The sequence below is a fragment of the Citrus clementina genome, unplaced genomic scaffold, assembly GCF_000493195.1.
Source record: "Citrus clementina cultivar Clemenules unplaced genomic scaffold, Citrus_clementina_v1.0 scaffold_3, whole genome shotgun sequence".
NCBI lineage: Eukaryota > Viridiplantae > Streptophyta > Magnoliopsida > Sapindales > Rutaceae > Citrus > Citrus x clementina.
Genome location: NW_006262339.1, coordinates 50,141,786 through 50,163,563, shown reverse-complemented (window position 1 = coordinate 50,163,563; position 21,778 = coordinate 50,141,786). Strand labels below are relative to the sequence as shown.

At 36.1% G+C, this 21,778-nt stretch overlaps 1 protein-coding gene across 5 annotated transcripts; it reads left to right on the top strand.

Annotated features, from left to right (window-relative positions):
• Positions 1-893: 893 nt before the first annotated feature.
• LOC18047824 (CCR4-NOT transcription complex subunit 1) lies at positions 894-21,536 on the top strand. Of its 5 annotated transcripts, none has more exons than XM_006445270.2 (51): positions 894-1,161; positions 2,005-2,302; positions 2,475-2,703; positions 2,822-3,161; positions 3,262-3,375; positions 3,454-3,582; positions 3,671-3,862; positions 3,950-4,144; positions 4,351-4,488; positions 4,596-4,718; positions 4,806-5,059; positions 5,490-5,593; positions 7,379-7,473; positions 7,551-7,787; positions 8,401-8,595; positions 8,678-8,759; positions 8,859-8,926; positions 9,662-9,807; positions 9,928-10,036; positions 10,123-10,269; positions 10,410-10,457; positions 10,535-10,663; positions 10,769-11,008; positions 11,113-11,253; positions 11,345-11,430; positions 11,521-11,626; positions 12,161-12,256; positions 12,382-12,534; positions 13,007-13,186; positions 13,274-13,506; positions 13,586-13,715; positions 13,804-13,929; positions 14,464-14,508; positions 14,696-14,773; positions 14,900-15,016; positions 15,980-16,106; positions 16,185-16,288; positions 16,367-16,504; positions 16,582-16,665; positions 17,248-17,394; positions 17,543-17,674; positions 17,781-17,828; positions 17,908-18,054; positions 18,127-18,188; positions 18,895-19,048; positions 19,143-19,334; positions 19,410-19,514; positions 19,690-19,824; positions 20,220-20,456; positions 21,023-21,124; positions 21,212-21,536. In XM_006445270.2, the coding sequence occupies exons 1-51, from the start codon at positions 1,063-1,065 to the stop codon at positions 21,359-21,361; spliced, it is 7,266 nt and encodes a 2,421-aa protein (XP_006445333.1). In that variant the 5' UTR covers positions 894-1,062; the 3' UTR covers positions 21,362-21,536. The 5 variants fall into 5 exon arrangements, with proteins under 5 accessions (XP_006445333.1, XP_006445334.1, XP_024043959.1 ...); XM_006445271.2 differs by having other exon boundaries at positions 21,206-21,536; XM_024188191.1 differs by having other exon boundaries at positions 13,586-13,727; positions 14,464-14,502; positions 21,206-21,536.
• Positions 21,537-21,778: the final 242 nt, after the last annotated feature.

Below are 21,778 nucleotides of genomic sequence, written 5' to 3'. Positions count from 1 at the left end.
AAAATAAATGCATCATAAAATTCAAATTGACGACCTAAAATAAGCATTTTACCTTTAGTTAAATCATAATACGTATATTATAGAATATCCGAATGAAGTTATTCAAAACTCATTCTAATAAAATCATCAAATGCAGTTATTTTGTGATTGAATATCTGAATGAAGGATTATTAGATTTTTTATTTTTTTGTTAACCTTGGGCAAACATTAATGCTTTGCCAAAGTGGGGTTTTTTTTTTTTTTTTTTTTTTTTATGAGCTGTGGTAAGAACTTTCTTTGCAAGGAAACAAAGAGAATAAATTTATCCTTTTATTAATGGCAAAACTAGTGGTATAAATATCTGTATGCTTAAACCTTTATAAACAAATGCTCCAACAACTTAAGTCTCCTTCTCAATAAAGGGGTAGATATATATATATATATATTTTTTAATCGGCACTTCTTAATAGAGGATTGGTGGATATTAATAAAGGTAGCTGTTGCGTTAGAGATGTTCTAAAATAGAGCAGACTTTAGATTCATTAGTTTTTCATTTAAGTTACACAGATTGTGAGGTTAATAATATAACATTTATTAAGACTTGAAAAATAAAAAATATTGTTACAAACCTATAGATACATAAAGTCTAAAATCTATTGGAACATGGGGTAAGACTTAAAACATAGTTGTTCATAGTAAAAAAATGTGGTTTAGACTTTACAAGTTATTAATATCTGACCTCCCTCTTGTTTAACATTTTCAATTATTTCGAATTTATGGGTTCAGATCTATTATTAATTTATTACGCACCGTCAAAAACAATTTGACATATGCACCGCCCCAGCCCAAGCCGATTTTACCCTACATAAGTGACAGCCCCGTCGCTTTAATCACATTTTACCCATTCGCAGAAAAACACAATTGCCACTTCGGATAAAAACAAATTCAGGAAGTAAGCTCTGAACTCTCTTGACGTTTTTCAGTCTTCTCAATCTCCAAGATCCTCAACCGCTACCAAGTCTCATTACTCAATAAACTATTTTTTGAAAACCCTAGTATTGAGTCTTTCGCCAGTGATCAATCATGCTCAGGCTTTCGTCAACTGTTCCCAGTCAGATTCGGTTCTTGTTGCAGAGCTTGAATGAAGCCAACGCCGATTCCGTCTTCAGAGAGCTCTGTCAGGTTATCGTCTATTCATCTTTCAATTATCAAGTAGTACTTTTGTTGCATTAATCATCAATGTTGCATTAATCATCAACATGTTCTCTTTACATCTTTCAAAACCCTAATTTTTCCTGAACTGTAATTTTTTCTTGAGTGGTGCAATCATATGTTTTATTGGCTTTGTTTGTTTATTGCTTATCAATTTCTTGCAAGATTTTCAATAAACACTTAAAATTTTGCCTTGTTTTTTAAAGAGTTTTCTTCAACATTTTAAAAAAACCCTAAAAACGTGCCAGTTTTTTGCTAATTAAGAAACATATTCACTGCAAGATATCCAAGAAACGCTGGATATTGCGCCTAATGAATATGGAAGCAATTGAATTGATGCTTTTTTTTTTTTTAAGATCAACATTGAATTGTTCTCAATTTGGTAACGTTAAAGTTTTCTTGACTTTTATATTTTATTAAATTTATGCCAGCAAGTTTGGTAGAAAGTGGTGTTGATGCTTAACTATTCCTTGGAATACTATTACGTCCTTTCCGTTTTCCGTTTATATAAGAATATCATACTGTGTTCATTGCACTTGCTTAACTAAGTGGTGATTATATGTTCTTGGTTTTCGTTTGTTTTGAGTTATTGCAAGATTTTCAGGGAACCTGAATATGTGAGTTTGAATATCGAAGCTATTGAATTAGGGATTAATGATTTTCTCAAATTATTTCGTTGATCACTAAGCTTCATTTCAAAACGTGGATGATGAATCAGGATGGAATGGCTGTCTCTTAGATGTATAACCTGCCTATGTAGTGCTTTAAAACTTAATTGTTTCTGACATTTACTTTCTTTTTTCTTGTTGGTAGTTCATTGAATATGGAATTGAGGGAAGCACTATGATGCTTCAAACCTGCATGGATCACTTGAATCTTCATGGGACTGGCTTGAAGAATCCACAGCTTGAATCAGTTGTAGCTTCAGTTTTCAAATACATTATGGACAAGCCAAATTTCAGTACTGTGTTTAGTCAGTCTGTCAAAATTACTGAGATCAATGAACAACTCCTAGAGAATTTATCAGATGTGTTAAACTTATCTCTACCTGAAAGAATTGGCATTGGTCTTGCTTTGTCTGATTCAGAAAATCTTGATGCATTAATGTGCGGTGAGTTGCGGGTTTTAAGTTATATGATTGTCCTCAAAAAAGTGGTATCATTGTGGAATAGGTGTAATTATTCTTGATATAGCTTCTTCAACTGCTGTTTTTCTTGTGAATTCATTGTTTTTTCCTTTTGGGGGGGAGGTTTAATAGAAATTAGCCTTTTGGTCCTCTACAGGGAAGAACTTTTGTATGGCTCAGATTGAAAGGTTGTGTGCCAATCCTGTTCCTATGAATTCTGCCGAGCAAATTCAGAATATTATCATGTTCCTCCAGCGCTCAAGTGACCTTTCCAAGCATGTAGATTCTCTTATGCAGATATTATCTTTGCTGCAATCAAAAGATCATACCCAGTTCGTCTTAAATCCTGTTCTTCCAGATGAATTGCATGATGCTACTTCTCTGAGGTGCCAATCATATAGCAGCTATGATTTAAATTCAAACAGCTTAGCAGTTGATAGTATATTCCAATTTTTGAATTGTTTGTCATTTTGAAAGATATATTGCTTCTGTTTTTGGCTGCAGGGATTTGGATTTGTTTCATGAATGCAGAGACGATGATTTTGATGATATTTTGGCAGAAATGGAGAAGGAAATGAGTATGGGAGATGTGATGAATGAACTAGGCTATGGATGCTCAGCTGATGCCTCGCAATGCAAAGAGATTCTCTCTCTTTTCACCCCACTGACGGAGATTACCCTCTCTCGGATACTTGGCGCTATTGCTCGTACCCATGCTGGACTTGAGGACAACCAGAACACATTTTCAACCTTTACCTTGGCCCTTGGTTGCAGCACGATGTCTGATCTGCCACCTTTGAGCTCGTGGAATGTCGATGTCCTTGTGAAAGCTATCAAACAACTTGTGAGTTCACCTTTCCTTCTTCTGGTTTTTCTTTTTGAATGTAGCAGTAGCTACTTTGTGAGATAAGTTCTTTTTAATTGAGTATTTATGCTGAATGCAGGCTCCTAATACAAATTGGATAAGAGTGGTTGAGAACTTGGATTATGAGGGATTCTACATTCCTACTGAGGAGGCATTTTCATTTTTCATGTCTGTATATAAGTACGCTTGCCAGGTATATTCTTGGAAAACTTGATATGCTAGAATCATATGTTTTTAACAATTACATGCAAATTGACAGAGCAAATTGCAGGAACCGTTTCCTCTCCATGCAGTATGTGGATCTGTTTGGAAGAATACTGAGGGTCAGTTGTCTTTTCTTAGATATGCTGTAGCTTCACCGCCAGAAGTATTTACCTTTGCCCATTCAGCTAGGCAGCTGGTATGTAGCTTTTTATATCCACTTATTGCTTTGTTTGTCCTCATGTAATCTGTGTCTGATTTTTATTAATGACAAACAATTCTTGCAGCCATATGTTGATGCAGTGCCTGGCCTTAAGCTTCAGTCTGGACAAGCAAATCATGCATGGCTGTGTCTTGATCTTTTAGATGTGCTCTGCCAACTATCTGAGATGGGTCATGCTAGCTTTGCTCGATCAATGCTTGAGTACCCTCTTAAACAGTGTCCTGAAATGTTGCTTCTTGGGATGGCACACATTAATGTATGTTTATCATATTTATTTGTCTAATATTGTTCCAGATTATGTTCTTATAACATTTATTGGTTGCTAAATTTCCTGTAATTGCAGACTGCTTATAACCTGATCCAATATGAAGTATCTTTTGCTGTTTTCCCAATGATAATTAAAAGTACAATGAGCAATGGTATGATTCTTCACATCTGGCATGTGAATCCCAATATTGTATTGCGGGGATTCGTTGATGCTCAGAACATGGAGCCTGACTGCACAATACGAATATTAGAGATTTGCCAGGAGCTGAAGGTAAAGTTAGGGTGAATGAACTTTCAGAACTTGACATTGATTATTTGACCTGGTTGTGTGTCATAATCTTGTTTAATGTGCCTGATGCATCAGACCTGCAATTTAATTTGACCAATTATGAAGATTTTTCTTATCATCTTTATCCACTATTTCTGCTTATTCATTTCTTACATTAACCTAATTAGATTTCTTACTTTGTTACGCAGATCCTATCATCAGTTCTAGAGATGATTCCTTCTCCATTTGCTATCAGATTGGCTGTTATTGCTTCACAAAAAGAACTTGTGGATCTTGAGAAATGGTTAAGTATTAATTTAAGTACATACAAGGATGTTTTCTTTGAGGTAATTTCTGCAGCCGTCAGCTGCTGCCGTATTGGCTGTTTCTGTCATACTTCATGGATAGAAAATGAGAGGAAAAACTGTCTGACATGCATAGTCTGGCCTTTCAGGAGTGCCTCAAGTTTGTAAAGGAGGTTCAGTTTGGTAGATCACAGGATTTCTCTGCCCAACCTTTCCATCATTCTGGTGCTCTGTTGAATCTTTATATGGAGAAGATTCCTGTTATTCTGAAGGTCTACTTCATATATTTAAATTTTTTGACAACATATTGTTAATTTCAATGATACTTAAATTTTGTCATCTTTATGTCTTCTATGCAGTTGTTAAAAGCTCATATTGGTTTGATTACGTCAACCAAGCTTTCTGAGGAAATTGAAAAGTTTCAGGCAGTAGTCTTGGATTCTACTCCAAGGCTGCAGAATGGTGAGGCTGCAGATTCATCAACTTCTGAAGGATACGCAGATGACATTGAGGCGGAAGCAAACTCTTACTTCCATCAAATGTTTTCGGGTCAGTTGACCATTGAGGCAATGGTTCAAATGCTTGCACGATTCAAGGAATCCTCTGTGAAAAGGTACATCATCAAAAGCTGTTTTGTCTAGTTGCTTTGCTATTGTGTTTTATGTTATTATTCCATTGTTTCAAATTCTGTTCAAATTACTGAAACATTGAACTGTTACTTGTTTCTACGGAACTTAAATTGTAATTTGGTAGGAACAAAGATTTTTCCCTTTTGGTTGACATTTTATATTCTTGTATTTTGGTGATCACGTGCAGAATGGATTTCTGACCAGAATATATTAAACAATTGCTTTCTAGAAGAAATTAAAAATCTTGAGTGCATTGTCATTTTGAAATTTTTTTTAAAGACAGTATTTGCGTGTGAAATGAAAATCAATAACAAGATTTTTTTGCTAAAGTTTATGGATCCATAATAGATTTGAGTATTTTTGAAAGTTTCAGTTTTAGAATGATGATTTACTGTGATTGGTATGAACTGACAGGGAACACTCGATTTTTGAGTGCATGATTGGCAATCTATTTGAGGAATACAGGTTCTTCCCCAAGTATCCTGAAAGACAGCTCAGAATTGCTGCTGTCCTCTTTGGTTAGTTTTTCTCAGTCATGCATTGTTACTACCCTGGCTCTTATTTCTAGTTTCCAATCTGATGCCACTATATACCTAGCTTCTAATTTATAGAACTCTAGCATAAGAGCTTGAGTTCCATGCAACTTCTACTATTATCAAACTTTGTTATTGTTTTTTCTATCAAACTTCGCCATCATTTTCTCCTTTGCCTGTGTTTTTTGAGTCTAGTCTATATCCAATCTGGTCATATGCTTAGCATCGATGCACATGTTTCTGTGTGAGGAAGGTATTTGTTGACATTGGGGGAGGAAGTATCTGGGAATGCAAGAAATTTAAGCGGCTGCTTGGAATTGTTTTCCACAGATCATTTTCCACTATGCAAAAACCAAAAATAAGAAAATATGTTTGGCAGGCCAATTTTTGCTGTGAATTTTTGTTTCCCAAGAAAAATGCTTTATAATCTCTTAACAAAAGTGAGAAATGCAAATATTCTGTTTTCCTTCTTGAACTGTCCATCATGGGTCCCACATTTGCTTTGTGGTAAAGTATGCGGGTCCCAGGTGAAACAATACAAATAAATTGATTATTTACTGTAAAAATTAATTTATACATACAAATATATAATTTTTCATTATATATTGATCGAATTATATATCTTTTTTCATTTTTAAATTTTAAATAACAATTTAATTGTAATTTGATACCTTATTTTAAGAATTTATTTGTAATATTTTTTTATACCAACACTTCTTACATTCTTATTTCTTTTATTTTACCCCAAAAAAAAAGGCTATTGCAAAATTTTATTTATTTAATTATTTTTGGTTCTTTGGATTATTACTCTTATTTAGCATCTTTAAGAATATATCAATATTATTTTAATATTTTGGTGGTCTTCATGAAAATTCTTTTGCCATAATACTATTTTTCCTCTCTCTCTTTCTATATCTCCATATTTACAGACGAGCAACCAAACACATTTTCATTTTTCATTTTCGTATGCTGTTTTAAAAATAAATTACCAAATACATTTCTAAATTTTCCAAAAACTAATGATTTCTGTATTATGAAACAAATATAAAATTATCATTTGGAAAACTCTGCCAAAAGCAGCCTAAAGTTTCCTTAATTTTGGACTTGCTTGTTTCGGTACTCTGGTAACAGTAAGGAGATGGTTAACAGCATCACAAATATTTTGCCAGGAGCATAATTGTAGAGCTGGAGTATAAGATGCATTATATCTGTTCACTGATTGAAAAGTTATGTACACAAATATTTTGCCAGGAGCATAATTGTAGAGCTAGAGTATAAGTTGCATTGTATATGTTCACTAATTGAAAAGTTATGTTGTCAAAATGATACTTATATTCTATGTGTGCTTAGATTAGATGCTTTAAACAAATAGGGGATGACACTGTGTTCACCTCACGTTCTGTATCTGAAGTGCTTAAATAGGGAAAGACTTGATTAAACAATGACAAAGTCTTCCCATTTGCTATAGGTTGAACTCACTATCCTATGTTCACTCAAATAGCGGAAGTGAATCACACTCATACTAGAAATAATTGTAAAACTGAAATTGTCCTACCTCAGTTTTACACTACATGGTTATGCAAATTTTTTTATGATGTGTCTATAGCATGAATGATTTGCCCAAGTAATCTTGCTTTTGTATACATCAGTGTAGCTGCTTCAGCATATGTACCTTTGCAATATCTTTTCGCATTTTAATGGTCATTATCTATCTTTAAGTTGTTGTGTACTTTCACTCTTATTAAGTCATGTCGCTGTACCAAATTTCAGGTTCCATAATCAAGCACCAGCTTGTAACTCATCTAACACTTGGCATTGCCCTGCGTGGAGTTTTAGATGCACTGCGTAAACCTGCTGATTCAAAAGTTTGTATTGTCTTCTCCTGAATTTTCTTTTGTTCGGTTTCCTTGTATAGTATTGTTTATGGCATCTTTGCATGCAGATGTTTGTGTTTGGGACCAAGGCGTTGGAGCAGTTTGTGGACCGTCTGATTGAATGGCCGCAATACTGCAACCACATCTTACAAATTTCTCATCTACGTAGTACTCATGCAGAGCTTGTTGCTTTCATTGAACGGGCTCTTGCCAGGATTTCGTCGGGCCATTTGGAATCAGATGGGGCAAGTAATCCTGCTGCTCATCAACATGTTTCTTCGCAGGCTACCTCAGGAAATGGGGAGGTAAAGTTTGATAAACCATGCACAAATGTTACTAGGAAGGAAATAAAAAATAATTTTTGTATTTGATGTATTTTCTTTGGCCTCACTGAAAGCAACTTACATATGATTTCTTTTTTACTTCTTTAGATCATTCATTATGAATATCATTTTGTGATACTTTTAGATCTTTTTCTTCCCCCCCCCCCCCCCCCCCCCCCCTTATGGGGTGAGTCAAGAAGGATACTAATAATGATGTATTCTGCTACCATTTGCTGCTTAAATCACTGTCTTTCTGCACTTCACTGAATCTGGATTTGCCTTTTTACTATCTTAAAATTATGCCATTAAAATTGTAATGTTGTTTTCGCTGGTGCCATGTAAAGTTTGATGAATCTTCCTTATGTTTCCAATCTTCAGATGCTATCGTGAGTCACAAAATTATATCTTCTTCTTCTTTAATATTATGTTCTCAACACGGATGACATGGTTTTATTTGTGTTGATTGGACCGCAGTTTTCATATTCTATTAGCTTAATTATGTTGTATCTGCCTATCCAGTGGTTAGATCAATTGGGGCTTCTGCAATCTGAACATCTTCTGTTTTTTCTTTTTTAAATGTGGTTTGTTGTTATAGGTTAGTGGCTCTGGCATCACACAATTGGGGCAGCAACTTTCTTCTCAGATACAGCTCCAGCAGAGAAGCGAAAGTGTTGTTGATGACCGTCATAAGGTTTCTGCTGCTTCATCTAGTGATATGAAACCACTTTTGTCGTCTATTGGCCAACCATCATCTGTTGCTCCCTTAGGTGATACTTCTAGTGCACAGAAGGTATGCTTGGTGGTCAGAGCTTTCTTTTTCATTGGAAGTATATTATTAGCAGCTCTAATTGACAGAATTTTTAAAACTGAAGCTGCATAATGCGGTCAGTGCTCCAGCAATGCTGTCAATCTCTTCCGGTTTTGCTCGTCCTTCCCGAGGAGTTACATCTACTAGTAATTATCTGTAACCTGCTTTTCACTTTGCTATTATGTTTCTATTTTATTCATTCAATGCATAATGTATGCATGCATGTGCATTGATTTCTGATGCAGAATTTGGCTCTGCTTTGAACATCGAAACACTGGTTGCTGCCGCAGAGAGAAGAGAGACTCCTATAGAGGTAACCTATATCTTTTGTGGTTCATTGACTCAAGTAATTTCTTTTCTTTTTTTCTTTTCTTTTCTTTTTTAACCTTTATGATAGTGTAACTTGTACCATATCCTTAAAGAGGAGTCCTGAGTCTAAAAATGCAGGTTTTGTTAGATGCACAGCCATTATGATACTTGAGTCACCTCCCACGAACATGAATCCTAAGTATGGGAATAAAGTTCTCCATTGAAAGAATTGGAAATCAAGGAGAACATAACTCATCTGTGGACCTTGTAGCAATACTGAAGATAGAAATACTTCTTATTTCTGCACTTGCCCTACTCCTCATCTCTGCCCTTCTTTCATACGAAAAGAAAAAGCAAACTTGAAATGAAAATGAAGGCTAGGAATTTAGGTGAAAGAAGTTATGAAGGGTTGTGGAAAAAGAATAGCTTTGGGAACTTTAGAGTTCTGACGGTGCCTTGGTAATAATTGGAGATGCTGGAATTTTGATTCTTTTTATATAATCTTAGAACCAAGATATGATAAATCCATTTGGTGCTATTGCAGTAGTTTAAAAGTTGTACAAATGAACCAATTATAGTTCTGTACTGTTGAGATTTCTGAGACCACAGATGGTATTATATTTGATAGGCTGGTTTTCTCTGAATAAGCTTGTTTTCTGATTGATAGTATTTGTAATGTGTTGCGATGTGGTTATATGTCGTAGTATAATTCTCTAATATATATTCTTACTGCTTACAGGCTCCAGCATCAGAGGTTCAGGATAAGATTTCATTTATAATCAATAATATTTCGGCTCTAAATGTAGAAGCCAAAGCTAAGGAATTCACTGAAATATTGAAAGAGCAATATTATCCCTGGTTTGCGCAGTATATGGTTATGAAAAGGTCAGAAAATATTTTATTCAGTTCTCCTTTTGTTTGAATGCATGTGTTGATCTTAGTGGCTACCTTTACATTACTATATCATTGCTAAGTCTCATATGGCATACTGCCTACTTCTAACAGAGCAAGCATTGAGCCAAATTTTCACGATTTGTACTTAAAGTTTTTGGATAAAGTTAATTCAAAGGCTTTGAATAGAGAGATCGTCCAGGCCACATATGAAAACTGCAAGGTTTTTATCTACTATTACCTTAATAATGCATTTAGGTTTATTTACCAAAATGGAGAAATAATTTTTTCATTTGCATATTCTTTTAGGTTCTATTAGGATCAGAGCTTATTAAATCAAGTTCAGAAGAGCGTTCATTGCTTAAAAATTTGGGTAGCTGGCTTGGGAAGTTGACAATTGGAAGAAATCAAGTTCTAAGGGCTCGTGAAATAGATCCCAAATCACTGATTATCGAGGTAACTATGCCTACTGTATCATATTTTATAATTTTTATTAGCCCTTCTTTTTAGGCAGTTCTTTATGATGCAATTTAGAAATATCTGGCCTCTTTGCGTTTTATTACTTGATTTACATGCATAATTGCTTTTGTTGTCAGGCATATGAGAAGGGCTTGATGATTGCTGTCATTCCATTTACTTCCAAGGTTGTAGTCTTTAATTTGATTGTTTTGCCTTATCGAGTGCAAAGTTTTGTGATTTTACGTTATATTACTTGCTGCAGATTCTGGAACCATGCCAAAGCAGTCTAGCATATCAACCTCCCAATCCCTGGACTATGGCCATTCTTGGATTACTTGCTGAGATCTATTCAATGCCAAACCTCAAAATGAACCTCAAATTTGACATAGAGGTATGAACATATTTTTGCTCAATCACAGGTCGTCGATCATCAGTATAATATGTCTGTTAGGTTGGTCATCTGATGTATGTATTTACTATTCATGTGCTTCTTTAGGTTCTATTCAAGAACCTTGGTGTGGATATGAAGGACATTACACCCACTTCTCTTCTTAAGGATCGGAAAAGGGAAATTGAAGGGAATCCTGATTTTTCTAATAAAGATGTTGGAGCATCACAACCTCAGCTAGTTCCTGAAGTTAAACCAGCAATAGTTTCTCCGTTAGGTCACGTGGATTTGCCGCTTGATGTTGCCAGCCCACCTAACTCTGGTGGCCCTACGCATTTATTGTCTCAGGTTTATACTGGTTTGGTGAAAATTTTTATTGGATGTTAGCGATAATGATGTGCATCATTAAGTTTTATATTATTATTATTATTATTATTGTGTGGATGTTTTAGTATGCGGCTCCTCTTCGTCTTTCTTCTGGCACATTGATGGAGGATGAAAAACTAGCAGCTCTTGGCATCTCTGATCAGCTTCCTTCCGCGCAAGGCCTATTTCAAGCAAGTCAATCCCAGTCACCTTTCTCTGTTAGTCAGGTATGGTACTGCTTGTCATTTTTTCTTTCTGGGTTGTAGTAAGGAGAAATTGACTCCTATTTTGACTGTATGGATGGTTCTTCTGTTGCAGCTTTCGACGCCTATACCTAACATTGGAACTCATGTTATTATCAACCAGAAACTTACTGCCTTGGGCTTGCACTTGCATTTTCAGAGGTTTGGAATTGTTTTTATATTGATATTTCCCGCTTATTGAGTACTTCCGCTTCTATCTGTGTGAAACTCACTCCAATACATGTGTTGCAGAGTGGTTCCAATTGCAATGGACAGGGCTATCAAAGAGATTGTTTCTGGCATTGTTCAACGCAGTGTTTCAATAGCCACTCAAACAACTAAAGAACTTGTTTTAAAGGTTTGTTTTCTCAGTTAAGCAGTATAGACTAACGGAGTCATTGCAGGAATTGTAGTGTATATTTTATTGTTGACTAGGATCTTATCCTCCACTGAATCATATTATCCAGTATTTTGTCATTACTACCTCCTGTGTTTTCTCTTTTGTCGAGGTTTTAAGTCAAATGAAGTCCTGTATGAGATTGATGTACTGAGTCTTTCACTTATTTGCTGCAATATCCTCAGTGCAATTGCATTCATGCTGAGTGTTCAACTCAAAATTTTTCAGTATATGATATCGTCTGTTATTACCATGTTTGCAAACCATATTCCTACACGTCCTTGATACCCTTTCTTCCCCAAGATCTATAGCCAGAATATCTGCCCATGGATCCTCCCATTTGACATGAATCGGAATATGGTATTGTGAGCAAAAAAGGAGCAAAATCTCTAAGCTCCTTGACTGTATTGATAACCTTCACTAGCACGTTTTGATAGGGCTTGCTAATCAATATTCATATTCATTCTAACCTACTTTAAACCAATGGGATGTTAGGACTATGCCATGGAATCAGATGAGACGCGTATATACAATGCTGCACATTTGATGGTTGCAAGTTTGGCAGGAAGTCTGGCCCATGTGACATGCAAGGTTTATATGTTACGTCAAAACTTTTCAGAACCATTCCCCTTTGATTATTGTATTCTAAATGATGCTCTCTTGTTGCAGTTTCATTGTTTTTCATCTCTTTCCTATTTGTGTTTGTGGATTGCTAGGAGCCCTTGCGCGGTTCTATATCAAGTCAATTGAGGAATTCGCTTCAAGGTTTAACTATTGCAAGTGAACTCCTGGAACAAGCTGTGCAACTTGTTACCAATGACAACCTCGACCTTGGTTGTGCAGTGATTGAGCAGGCTGCTACAGATAAGGTCAGATCTTCAGAGAATCTTATACTTCCAACCTTTATTGAGTCATTGAACAGACAGCCATAGATATGGACAGGTTTATGTGTGGTTTGCACTCTGATATGCATACTTAGCAGCTTTACTATTTCGGGTTTTTTTTTTTCCTTGAGGTTAAAAACAATAATAGTATTGTTTTGAACTTCCTGTAGCCCCAAATGGTGGGAAGTACTGTCAATTTTAAGTTTCAAACTCTGAAAATATGAGAACAAAAGAACTTCTGTGTTGCTTATGAGTTGCATATGTGCTTGGATGATCTCTGTGGGGAGTCTTCATTTTGGTTCTGTGGACTAGTTTCTACCATAGATAGTGCTCAGCAATCTCGAAGATTAGTTATCATCATTAATATTTTCCCCTTATTGGAATGGTTCTAATGATAGCTCTAAATCTTTTTGAATTTCACTCGTGGGTTTTTCTCATGGCATTTTGCTTCATGCAGGCTATTCAAACCATTGATGGAGAAATAGCTCAACAACTTTCTTTAAGAAGAAAGCATAGAGAGGGCGTAGGTTCCTCTTTCTTTGATCCAAACATTTATGCACAAGGATCTATGGGTGTACCTGAGGCCCTGCGCCCAAAACCTGGTCACTTATCAGTTTCTCAACAGCGAGTTTATGAGGTAAACACAAACTGGCCAGTTGAATGATGTCTGATTTAACTCGAGGGGAAAGGCACTTAAAGATCTCATCCAATCCCTCTTTTGCAGGACTTTGTTAGACTTCCTTGGCAGAACCAATCTAGCCAGGGCTCACATGCCATGTCTGCTGGTTCTTTGACTTCATCGGGTGATGCTGCTCAAGCCAGTGCTTATGGTTTAGCAGGAGGACAAGGTAACCAAGGCTATTCATCAAGTGCAGGAAGCACAGGATTTGATGCAGTTTCTCGCCCGTCGGATGTTGCTTCTGGCACTACTGAATCCACTTCAGCTGGGTTTCTGAGGTTGTTCATGCCTGCACTTGGGTTTATCAATTTTCTAAAATTTCTTCATTTCTGTATTCAACATTCTTTGTGTTTTCAGTACATCATTGGTACACATTGGGGCTGCTGATGGTGGTATTCTACATAATTCTGAAAGTGAATCTGTCAACGCTGCATTTACTCCAGCTGCTACTGAGTTATATGCAGCTGATTCAACTGAACCTGTAAAAGTGCGAATTCTTGTGCGTACTAGCTTATCTGCTGTTAGGAAATGATCTTTTTTTAATTCCTGACATCTGCTTTTACCTTTTTTATAAGGAACCTGGAGCTTCTTCTCAGTCACTACCATCAACTGCTGCCCCTGAGCGCATTGGAAGCAGCATCTTGGAACCTTCGCTGCAGACAAGGGATGCTCTGGATAAATACCACATTGTTGCACAAAAGGTTGCAACTAACCTTCTTTTTTTTTTTCTTTTTAATTTTTTTCCCTTCTCCCACATTTTTCAAATCCCTTAATTGGAATTGGGTGATACAATCTGCTGAGCACTTCAATATATACATAAGCGCATCTGTGCTGTCAAGGATTCCGAGGTCGCGTTTACATGGGGGATTGGTTATATTTGACTCATTTGCATGTACTAGTTGAGAAACTTGGTTTTCATTTTTTATTTTTTCCGGTGTTGGAAGAGGGGGGTTTTCTTTATGGGTTTTGGGATGGGGTAATGGGTGATTTGGTTAATCCGGTTAAAAGATGCTGTTGATATGTTTTGAAAGTCCAATAGTGGGTTACTCTGACATGCAAATGAAGCCAATGATTTTCCACATGGAAATTTCATGAGGATGCCAATTTAGCAATAAGACCTGAGTTTTATTGAGTTCTGATTTTTAAATCTTATTATTTATTTGGGTTTAGTTAGTATCTGTTAAGTCTGATTCATTGTTTTGCTGACCTAACTCTTTCGTTTAAAAATATTTCAGCTTGATGCTTTGATAGGAAATGATGCTAGAGAAGCTGAGGTTCAGGTTTTGTTCTTTTTGCTCTCCTCTGGGTTTATAATGCGTCTAGATTTTACCTCCTTTGTCCATGTTTTCCTTATGGACTTGGACTTTGGTCTCCCTTCTAGCTCATTCTTTTGCTTGTTTTGCATCCAAAATTTGGTTCAGAATTTTTGGGACTTAATTTACTTAATTGGATATGTCTTCTGTTCAGGGAGTAATTTCTGAGGTTCCTGAGATAATACTCAGATGCATCAGTCGAGATGAGGCTGCCTTGGCTGTGGCTCAAAAGGTTCTCTCTCTTCATTGGAAAATTTTGAATTGTTGCTTTTGCTGATGTCCTTTTATTTTGAAATAGTTACAAAAGGAATAAAATAACCTTGGCAACTTCTTAAGTCAGTTCTAAATTTTCTGATAGGTCTTCAAGGGATTGTATGAGAACGCATCAAACAATCTTCATTTTAGCGCTCATCTTGCGATTTTGGCTGCCATTCGTGATGTTTGCAAGCTTGTTGTTAAGGAGCTCACTAGTTGGGTATGCTTTAGTGAAGAACTTCTATTTCCTGGACCATATGTTTGGTTTGCCCTACACTACTGTGGTCTTCATACTGAGTTCCTTCTGTCATATCATTTTGGAAATATATTTTGGTTGATAATGCATTTTGTTTGGAATATTGGCTATGGTGGGCTGGTGCCTTTCACATAATAAGTTCTTTTGGAAGATGAAGAACTCAGAAAAGCAGGTTTAGGTCTCTTGTGGTTTTGAGAACAAAAATTTCATCTATTTCTTATGTATATCCTGAATTTTCTGAACTTTCATTTTTTAATGTAAGCGTGCAATTTATCTCTTATTGGAATAGTTCCCTTCGAGATCCTTGATGAAATTTATTCTTTTGAGAGTCACTGTGTAAAGTTTTTACCACGCATTACACTTTGTAGTGGATTGGTGGATTCTAAATTATATTATCTTGTTTCTTCTAAAAAAATTATGATTGTTTTTTAAGTTATTATATTTTAGTGTGTAATGTTTTTCAGCGTATTACACTTTATAATGGACTGGTGAATTGTAAACTATATTTTCTTGTTTCTTCTAAAAAAGATTGTGATTTTTCATTAGAAAAAATTAGTTATTATATTGATTATATGATTATAAAATGAATTTTTGATCTCCAACAATTGTGGTTGTATTTGTGCCACTTTGTAATTCTTCTTTTATTTTCAATTCATATTTTTTCGATTTATATTTAATTCCATTGAACTGATCTCTGATATTGCTTGAGCTTTCCAAGAAATGATGTGATATTCATGTGAGCTGAGCTTGCTAACAAGAGACGATGTGTTGCTTTGTAATTTGCTTGTGCTTTTTTCCCATTTCATTGATTTAATCAGTTGTTTCTGTTGGGGTGTGTGTGTGTGTGTGTGAGCGCGCGTATTCTAACTGATCTTAATTTTCCATTTCTTGATAATCAATATTTAATTTGTAACTGTTACTTTGTAGGTGATTTACTCAGACGAGGAGAGAAAGTTCAACAGAGATATTACTATGGGCCTTATTCGTAGTGAATTACTAAACCTTGCAGAGTACAACGTTCACATGGCAAAACTTATTGATGGGGGAAGGAACAGTATGTATAAGGGAATGTTCCTTTTACTTGTTTCTTCTAACATTGTTGAGCCAACTGACTCTTGCATGAAATTTGCAGAGGCTGCAACCGAGTTTGCCATTTCTCTTCTTCAAACTTTGGTCACTGATGAGTCCAGAGTAGTCATTTCAGAACTCCACAATCTTGTAGATGCATTAGCAAAGGTTGTATTTGTTATTTCGTTTGAAAGAATGCAGTTAATACTTACTTCTTTGTGACTCTTAACTTTATGAACTTTGCAGCTTGCTGCAAAACCTGGATCTCCTGAGTCATTACAACAGCTGATTGAGATTGTTAGGAATCCTGCTGCCAATGCTAATGCTTCATCTGGTGCTACCACTGCAAAGGATGATAAGGCTAGGCAATCCAAGGACAAAAAGGTTAGTAGAGATATCATCATCTGAATTTTGGCCCTTGGTCTGATTCTTTCTTATGATACGAAAACTTATTGAAACAGGCTCATAGTCACACCACAGCAAACAGGGAAGATTACAACATCCCGGAGTCTGTGGATCCAGATCCCGTTGGTTTCCCTGAGCAGGTATCTTGACCTTAAATTGATTGATATTGAATTGGAAATATCACGAAGAAAAGACCAGAGATAGATAAAATCTGGGTATTGTATGGGATTTGGTAAATTTCTCCCGTTTGCCAGTGCCCTGTATAGATGAATGGTCCTCCAGATGATGTCACAGTAGAGTGCTTACATGTATGACCAGTGGTTTCTGTCAAAGTTTATAAAGCCAACCACTTTGATGGCCTCTTTTGGCCAAGAAATTAACTACCTCTAATTCTTACTTTGGCTTAGCTTCCTTTTTGCTACAAGAAGGCATTTTATCCACCTCTATTGACCATCTCAGTGGTGTCTGAAATGCTGCGAGTAGCATTTCTTTCGAGTTTCGGTTTTCAATTCGCCCATTAACATTAGAAAGATGTTGCTATGGGGGATTCCAATTTATGTCTCTAATAATCAAGAGGACAGCCACAGCTAAACAGGATTGTTTGCTCCCTCTTTTTGTCTGTACAAATGCACTGACTCATGCACTGATGCTTGCATATTCGTCTCTTTTATTATTTCTCTATGTATGATGGCTTTGCAAATGTTGGCGTGAACACCTTGCAGGTATCCATGCTGTTTGCAGAATGGTATCAGATATGCGAACTTCCTGGCTCAAATGATGCAGCTTGTACTCGTTATGTCTTGCAATTACATCAAAATGGTCTGCTTAAAGGGGATGATATGACAGATCGGTTCTTCCGCCGCCTCACGGTGATTTTTCATTTTTGATTTGATAGTATTTGACAGACACAAACTTCTGGGCCCCCATCCTCACAATTATTCTTTTAGGAAATCTGCACATTTAGTATTGTATTCAATAGCCATGAAACTTTATATCTTTTTTATTTCCATTTTCTAGGAAGTTTCTGTTGCACATTGCCTATCTTCGGAGGTCATTAATCCTGGTACATTGCAATCACCTCAGCAAAGTCAGAGCCTATCCTTCCTTGCCATTGACATTTATGCAAAACTCATGTTATCGATCCTGAAGGTGGGTGTACTATATATTTTTCTGATTATGTAAATACCTTCATATATACATCCTGTCCTTAAAAATCTGCTTTACGTTGCTGTGACATTTTTAAACTTCTATACAGTGTTGTCCTGTGGAGCAAGGGTCAAGTAAAATATTTCTTTTGTCAAAGGTGATTCTCAAATATAGTTTTTTCCTGTCTTTCCATTTTTAATTCTTGATTTGTATCTTAATACTAGATCATTTTGCAGATTTTGACCGTTACTGTCAAATTTATTCTAAAAGATGCGGAAGAAAAGAAAGCTTCTTTTAATCCTAGGCCGTATTTCAGATTGTTTATTAACTGGCTGTTAGACATGAGCTCACTGGATCCTGTTGCTGATGGTTCAAACTTTCAGGTATGGTTAGTTTGCATCAATTTGTCTCGGTTATCTCAATTGATTGGCTGATCATGATTTTCTATCTTGCAGATATTGTCGGCCTTTGCAAATGCATTCCATGTTTTGCAACCCCTTAAAGTACCTGCCTTCAGGTTAGCATCATGAATTTGTTTAGAAGGCATGTGATGAGATATATGATTACATTTTTTCAGAGGATACCTTGTATAGAAGGCTTCCAATTTTGGTGATTCATGTTTTTTCACTAATGAACTTTGACTTGCAAGACTATTGAGTTTGATTAGATTAGTTGCAAGATGTTGATCAGAATCAAAGACATACTCATCTGCGGAATTCCTTCTTGTGTTTATTCTGCTGAATTTACTAGTACAAGTGTCATTTCCTAAGAAATGACACTGGTTGTTTTTGAAAATAGACGAGTCCTTGATTTCCTTGTGATATGTCTCTGCTGTCTTTTTTATTTTTCTGCTTTCATTTGTGGGAGGAACCTCTCTCGCTCGACTAGTCAATCCCCTTCAAACATATAATGATTTTGCATGGCCTGGAAGGGAACATGAAACGAATTGATTTTAGTTGGAGTGCCGAACGATGATATCATCTGGGGTTGTGTTGGTGTGTAATTGAGTTGTCTTGATCTTTTGACCAGGGAGAGCCTCCTTAAACACCGTACAAGTTGTCATGAAAGTTTGTGAGATTGCATAAACTAGTGAGAAATAGTTAATTGAGGCCATTATTGTCACAGCCTATGCATTCTAGATCTATTGGAGTTTATATGTAAAGTTCTTTTACTGCTTTTTTTATGCCTTGTGCATTTCTAACTTGGTTAAAATTTTTGTCCAGCTTTGCGTGGCTTGAGTTGGTCAGTCACAGGAGTTTCATGCCTAAATTACTCATTGGAAATGGTCAAAAGGGTTGGCCTTATATCCAACGCTTGCTTGTGAATTTGCTTCAATTCTTGGAACCATTTTTGAGGAATGCTGAGCTGGGAGTGCCGGTTAGCCTCGCACAATTGCTAGGCCCTTTTGTTTGCTGTCTGTTATACTAACCTTGAGGAGAATGTTTTCTTATTCCTTTGATTATATGTGCAGGTTCGCTTTCTGTATAAAGGCACACTTAGAGTGCTGCTAGTGCTGCTCCATGATTTCCCAGAATTCCTATGTGATTATCATTTTACCTTTTGCGATGTGATTCCCCCAAGTTGCATACAAATGCGCAATATTATCCTCAGTGCTTTTCCTCGCAATATGAGGCTGCCTGATCCATCTACTCCCAACTTAAAGGTGTTTGTTGTTAGTCATTGTTTGTGGCTTGTTATTAACTTAACAATGAAGACTAATTCGTAACTTGTTTTTCAGATTGATCTGCTTCCAGAAATCAGAGACCCCCCTCGTATTTTTTCTGAGGTTGATGCGGCTCTTAGAGCAAAGCAGATGAGAGCTGATGTGGATGATTATCTCAAGGTACCGTATTTTGACTCTGATTATCTTAATAACTTAAACATATGTATTTCCTTTTCTGTGTACTTTCCTCTATGGGTATGATTCTTGTGCCTCTACTCTGGAGTTAATACTCTGTTAACTTTTTGGTTAATGTCAATTCTCAACCCATTTAACTGCATTTGGACAATCTTTGCAGACGGGCCAACCAGGTTCCTCATTTCTGAGTGAACTGAAGCAGAAATTGCTCCTTCCACCCAGTGAGGCTGCTTCTGCTGGTACCCGTTACAATGTACCACTGATCAATTCTCTTGTGCTTTATGTAGGAATGCAGGTATCCTCGAATTTTGAACTGTATTGCGTCTGGATTTCTGTTTTCTCGAATTTCACTTTTGTTTAATGTTACGAGACTAAACCTATTAAACTCTGTGATTTTTGGAATATTATTGTGGTTTGTTGTTGATATATACTATCAATTTGTACTTCTGTTTCCTTTCATTTAGAGACTAGGTCTTGGTTTTTAGTCGCAGAATAAATCTCAAACTCTGTATGGATCAGCCATAATTTACAGGAAATTGTCAATTGGTTTCTTGCTCCATTCACAAATTTTATGAATCTTGAATTATGTTGGCTATTGTGGGAGCAGTGGGGGCAATTCAAGAACAGTATTTACAATTTGAAGTAAAAAGAGTGGTTGTTGATCTTTGTATTTGTCTATTTGTTCTCTAGGCCATCCATCAACTGCAAACAAGAACATCTCATGCACAGTCGACAGGAAACAATAGTTCGCTGACTGCATTCTTGGTGAGTGCTGCCTTGGATATTTTCCAGACATTGATTCAGGATCTGGATACCGAAGGGCGCTATCTTTTCCTAAATGCGGCTGCGAATCAGTTGCGCTATCCTAACAACCATACACATTATTTTTCCTTTGTCTTACTCTATCTGTATGCTGAAGCAAACCAGGTGAGGGTTTCTACGGCTGTGTATCTACTTTCTTTTATTCAGTTCTGTTTGGCGATAAGAAACTTGTTACATTAGTGGTGATGTTGGTAAGGTTTGAATTTTTTTTTTTTTTACCCAAAAAAAAAAAAACAGAGGATACACGCGTTCACAAGTTTGGAAGACTCTTAAAGCTATCAGCCTACCCTTTTAACTTTTCAGAGGGTCGAAAAAGAAACCATGAAGAAAAAATTGGTTCAAATTGCTTCCAATAAGCAAATTTTTCTTATTTTTCGATCTATTATTTAAATGTAAGATTGTTTTATGAAGTTCCAAAATCTAATCTCTGACTATGAAGAAATGGGATTAGAATTTACAATTGGTTCAAAATACTTAGCAAAATTTTCTTTTTGTTAAAATTGCTTTTTGTTATTTAAATGTACTATTGTTTTCTCAAGTACCAAAATCCAATCTATGGCTATAAGGTGAGGTGATTAGATTTTATGGCTCAGATGTGGGGAAAGTCACTTGGATTTAGCATTTGATGAAATGTTAAATGTATGAAAATTCAATATTTCTTCCTTTTGCAGGAAATTATCCAGGAGCAAATTACAAGAGTACTATTCGAACGCCTCATTGTGAATCGACCTCATCCTTGGGGTCTTCTTATAACTTTCATTGAACTGATCAAGGTAAAGCTTCGTTTTCTCAATCTTGAATGTTAAAATGTGAAATATTCATAGTTTCACTCTTGTAACTCAAATGTGTTGAAGTTGCAGAACCCTAGATACAATTTCTGGAACCAATCATTCATCAGGTGTGCTCCGGAGATTGAGAAACTCTTTGAATCAGTCGCAAGATCTTGTGGAGGTCTCAAGCCTGTTGATGACAGTATGGTCTCTGGGTGGGTGCCTGACAACACTCACTGATACAGCTTAATATTTATGTCAAATTTGCTGCATTTCATTATTTAGATTCTCCTCTTGTAATCGCGCGCGCTTGTATATATTATTTTTTATCCCGTTTTGTGTATATATTCGTATTGTTGTTATAAGGTTTCCGCTGCTCTTTATCATTATTTAAAGTATATACAAACGGAACAAATAGTCTCCCTGGTTATCCCCTGCTCTTAAGAAGTTTTTTTGTGCATTTTGCTGATCATTAAAAACGTTACTAACTAGGTGTTTGGCAATTTCATTGGTTTAATTATTATTATTTCTTATTCGTGAAGATTTGTTGTGAATTGTTGGTCCCAAAATTAGCTTTGAACAAACACCCAGGAATTTGTTATATAAGGCAGAGTCCTACACTCAACAGTGGCTCTGCCCAATGGCCTGGATTATGAA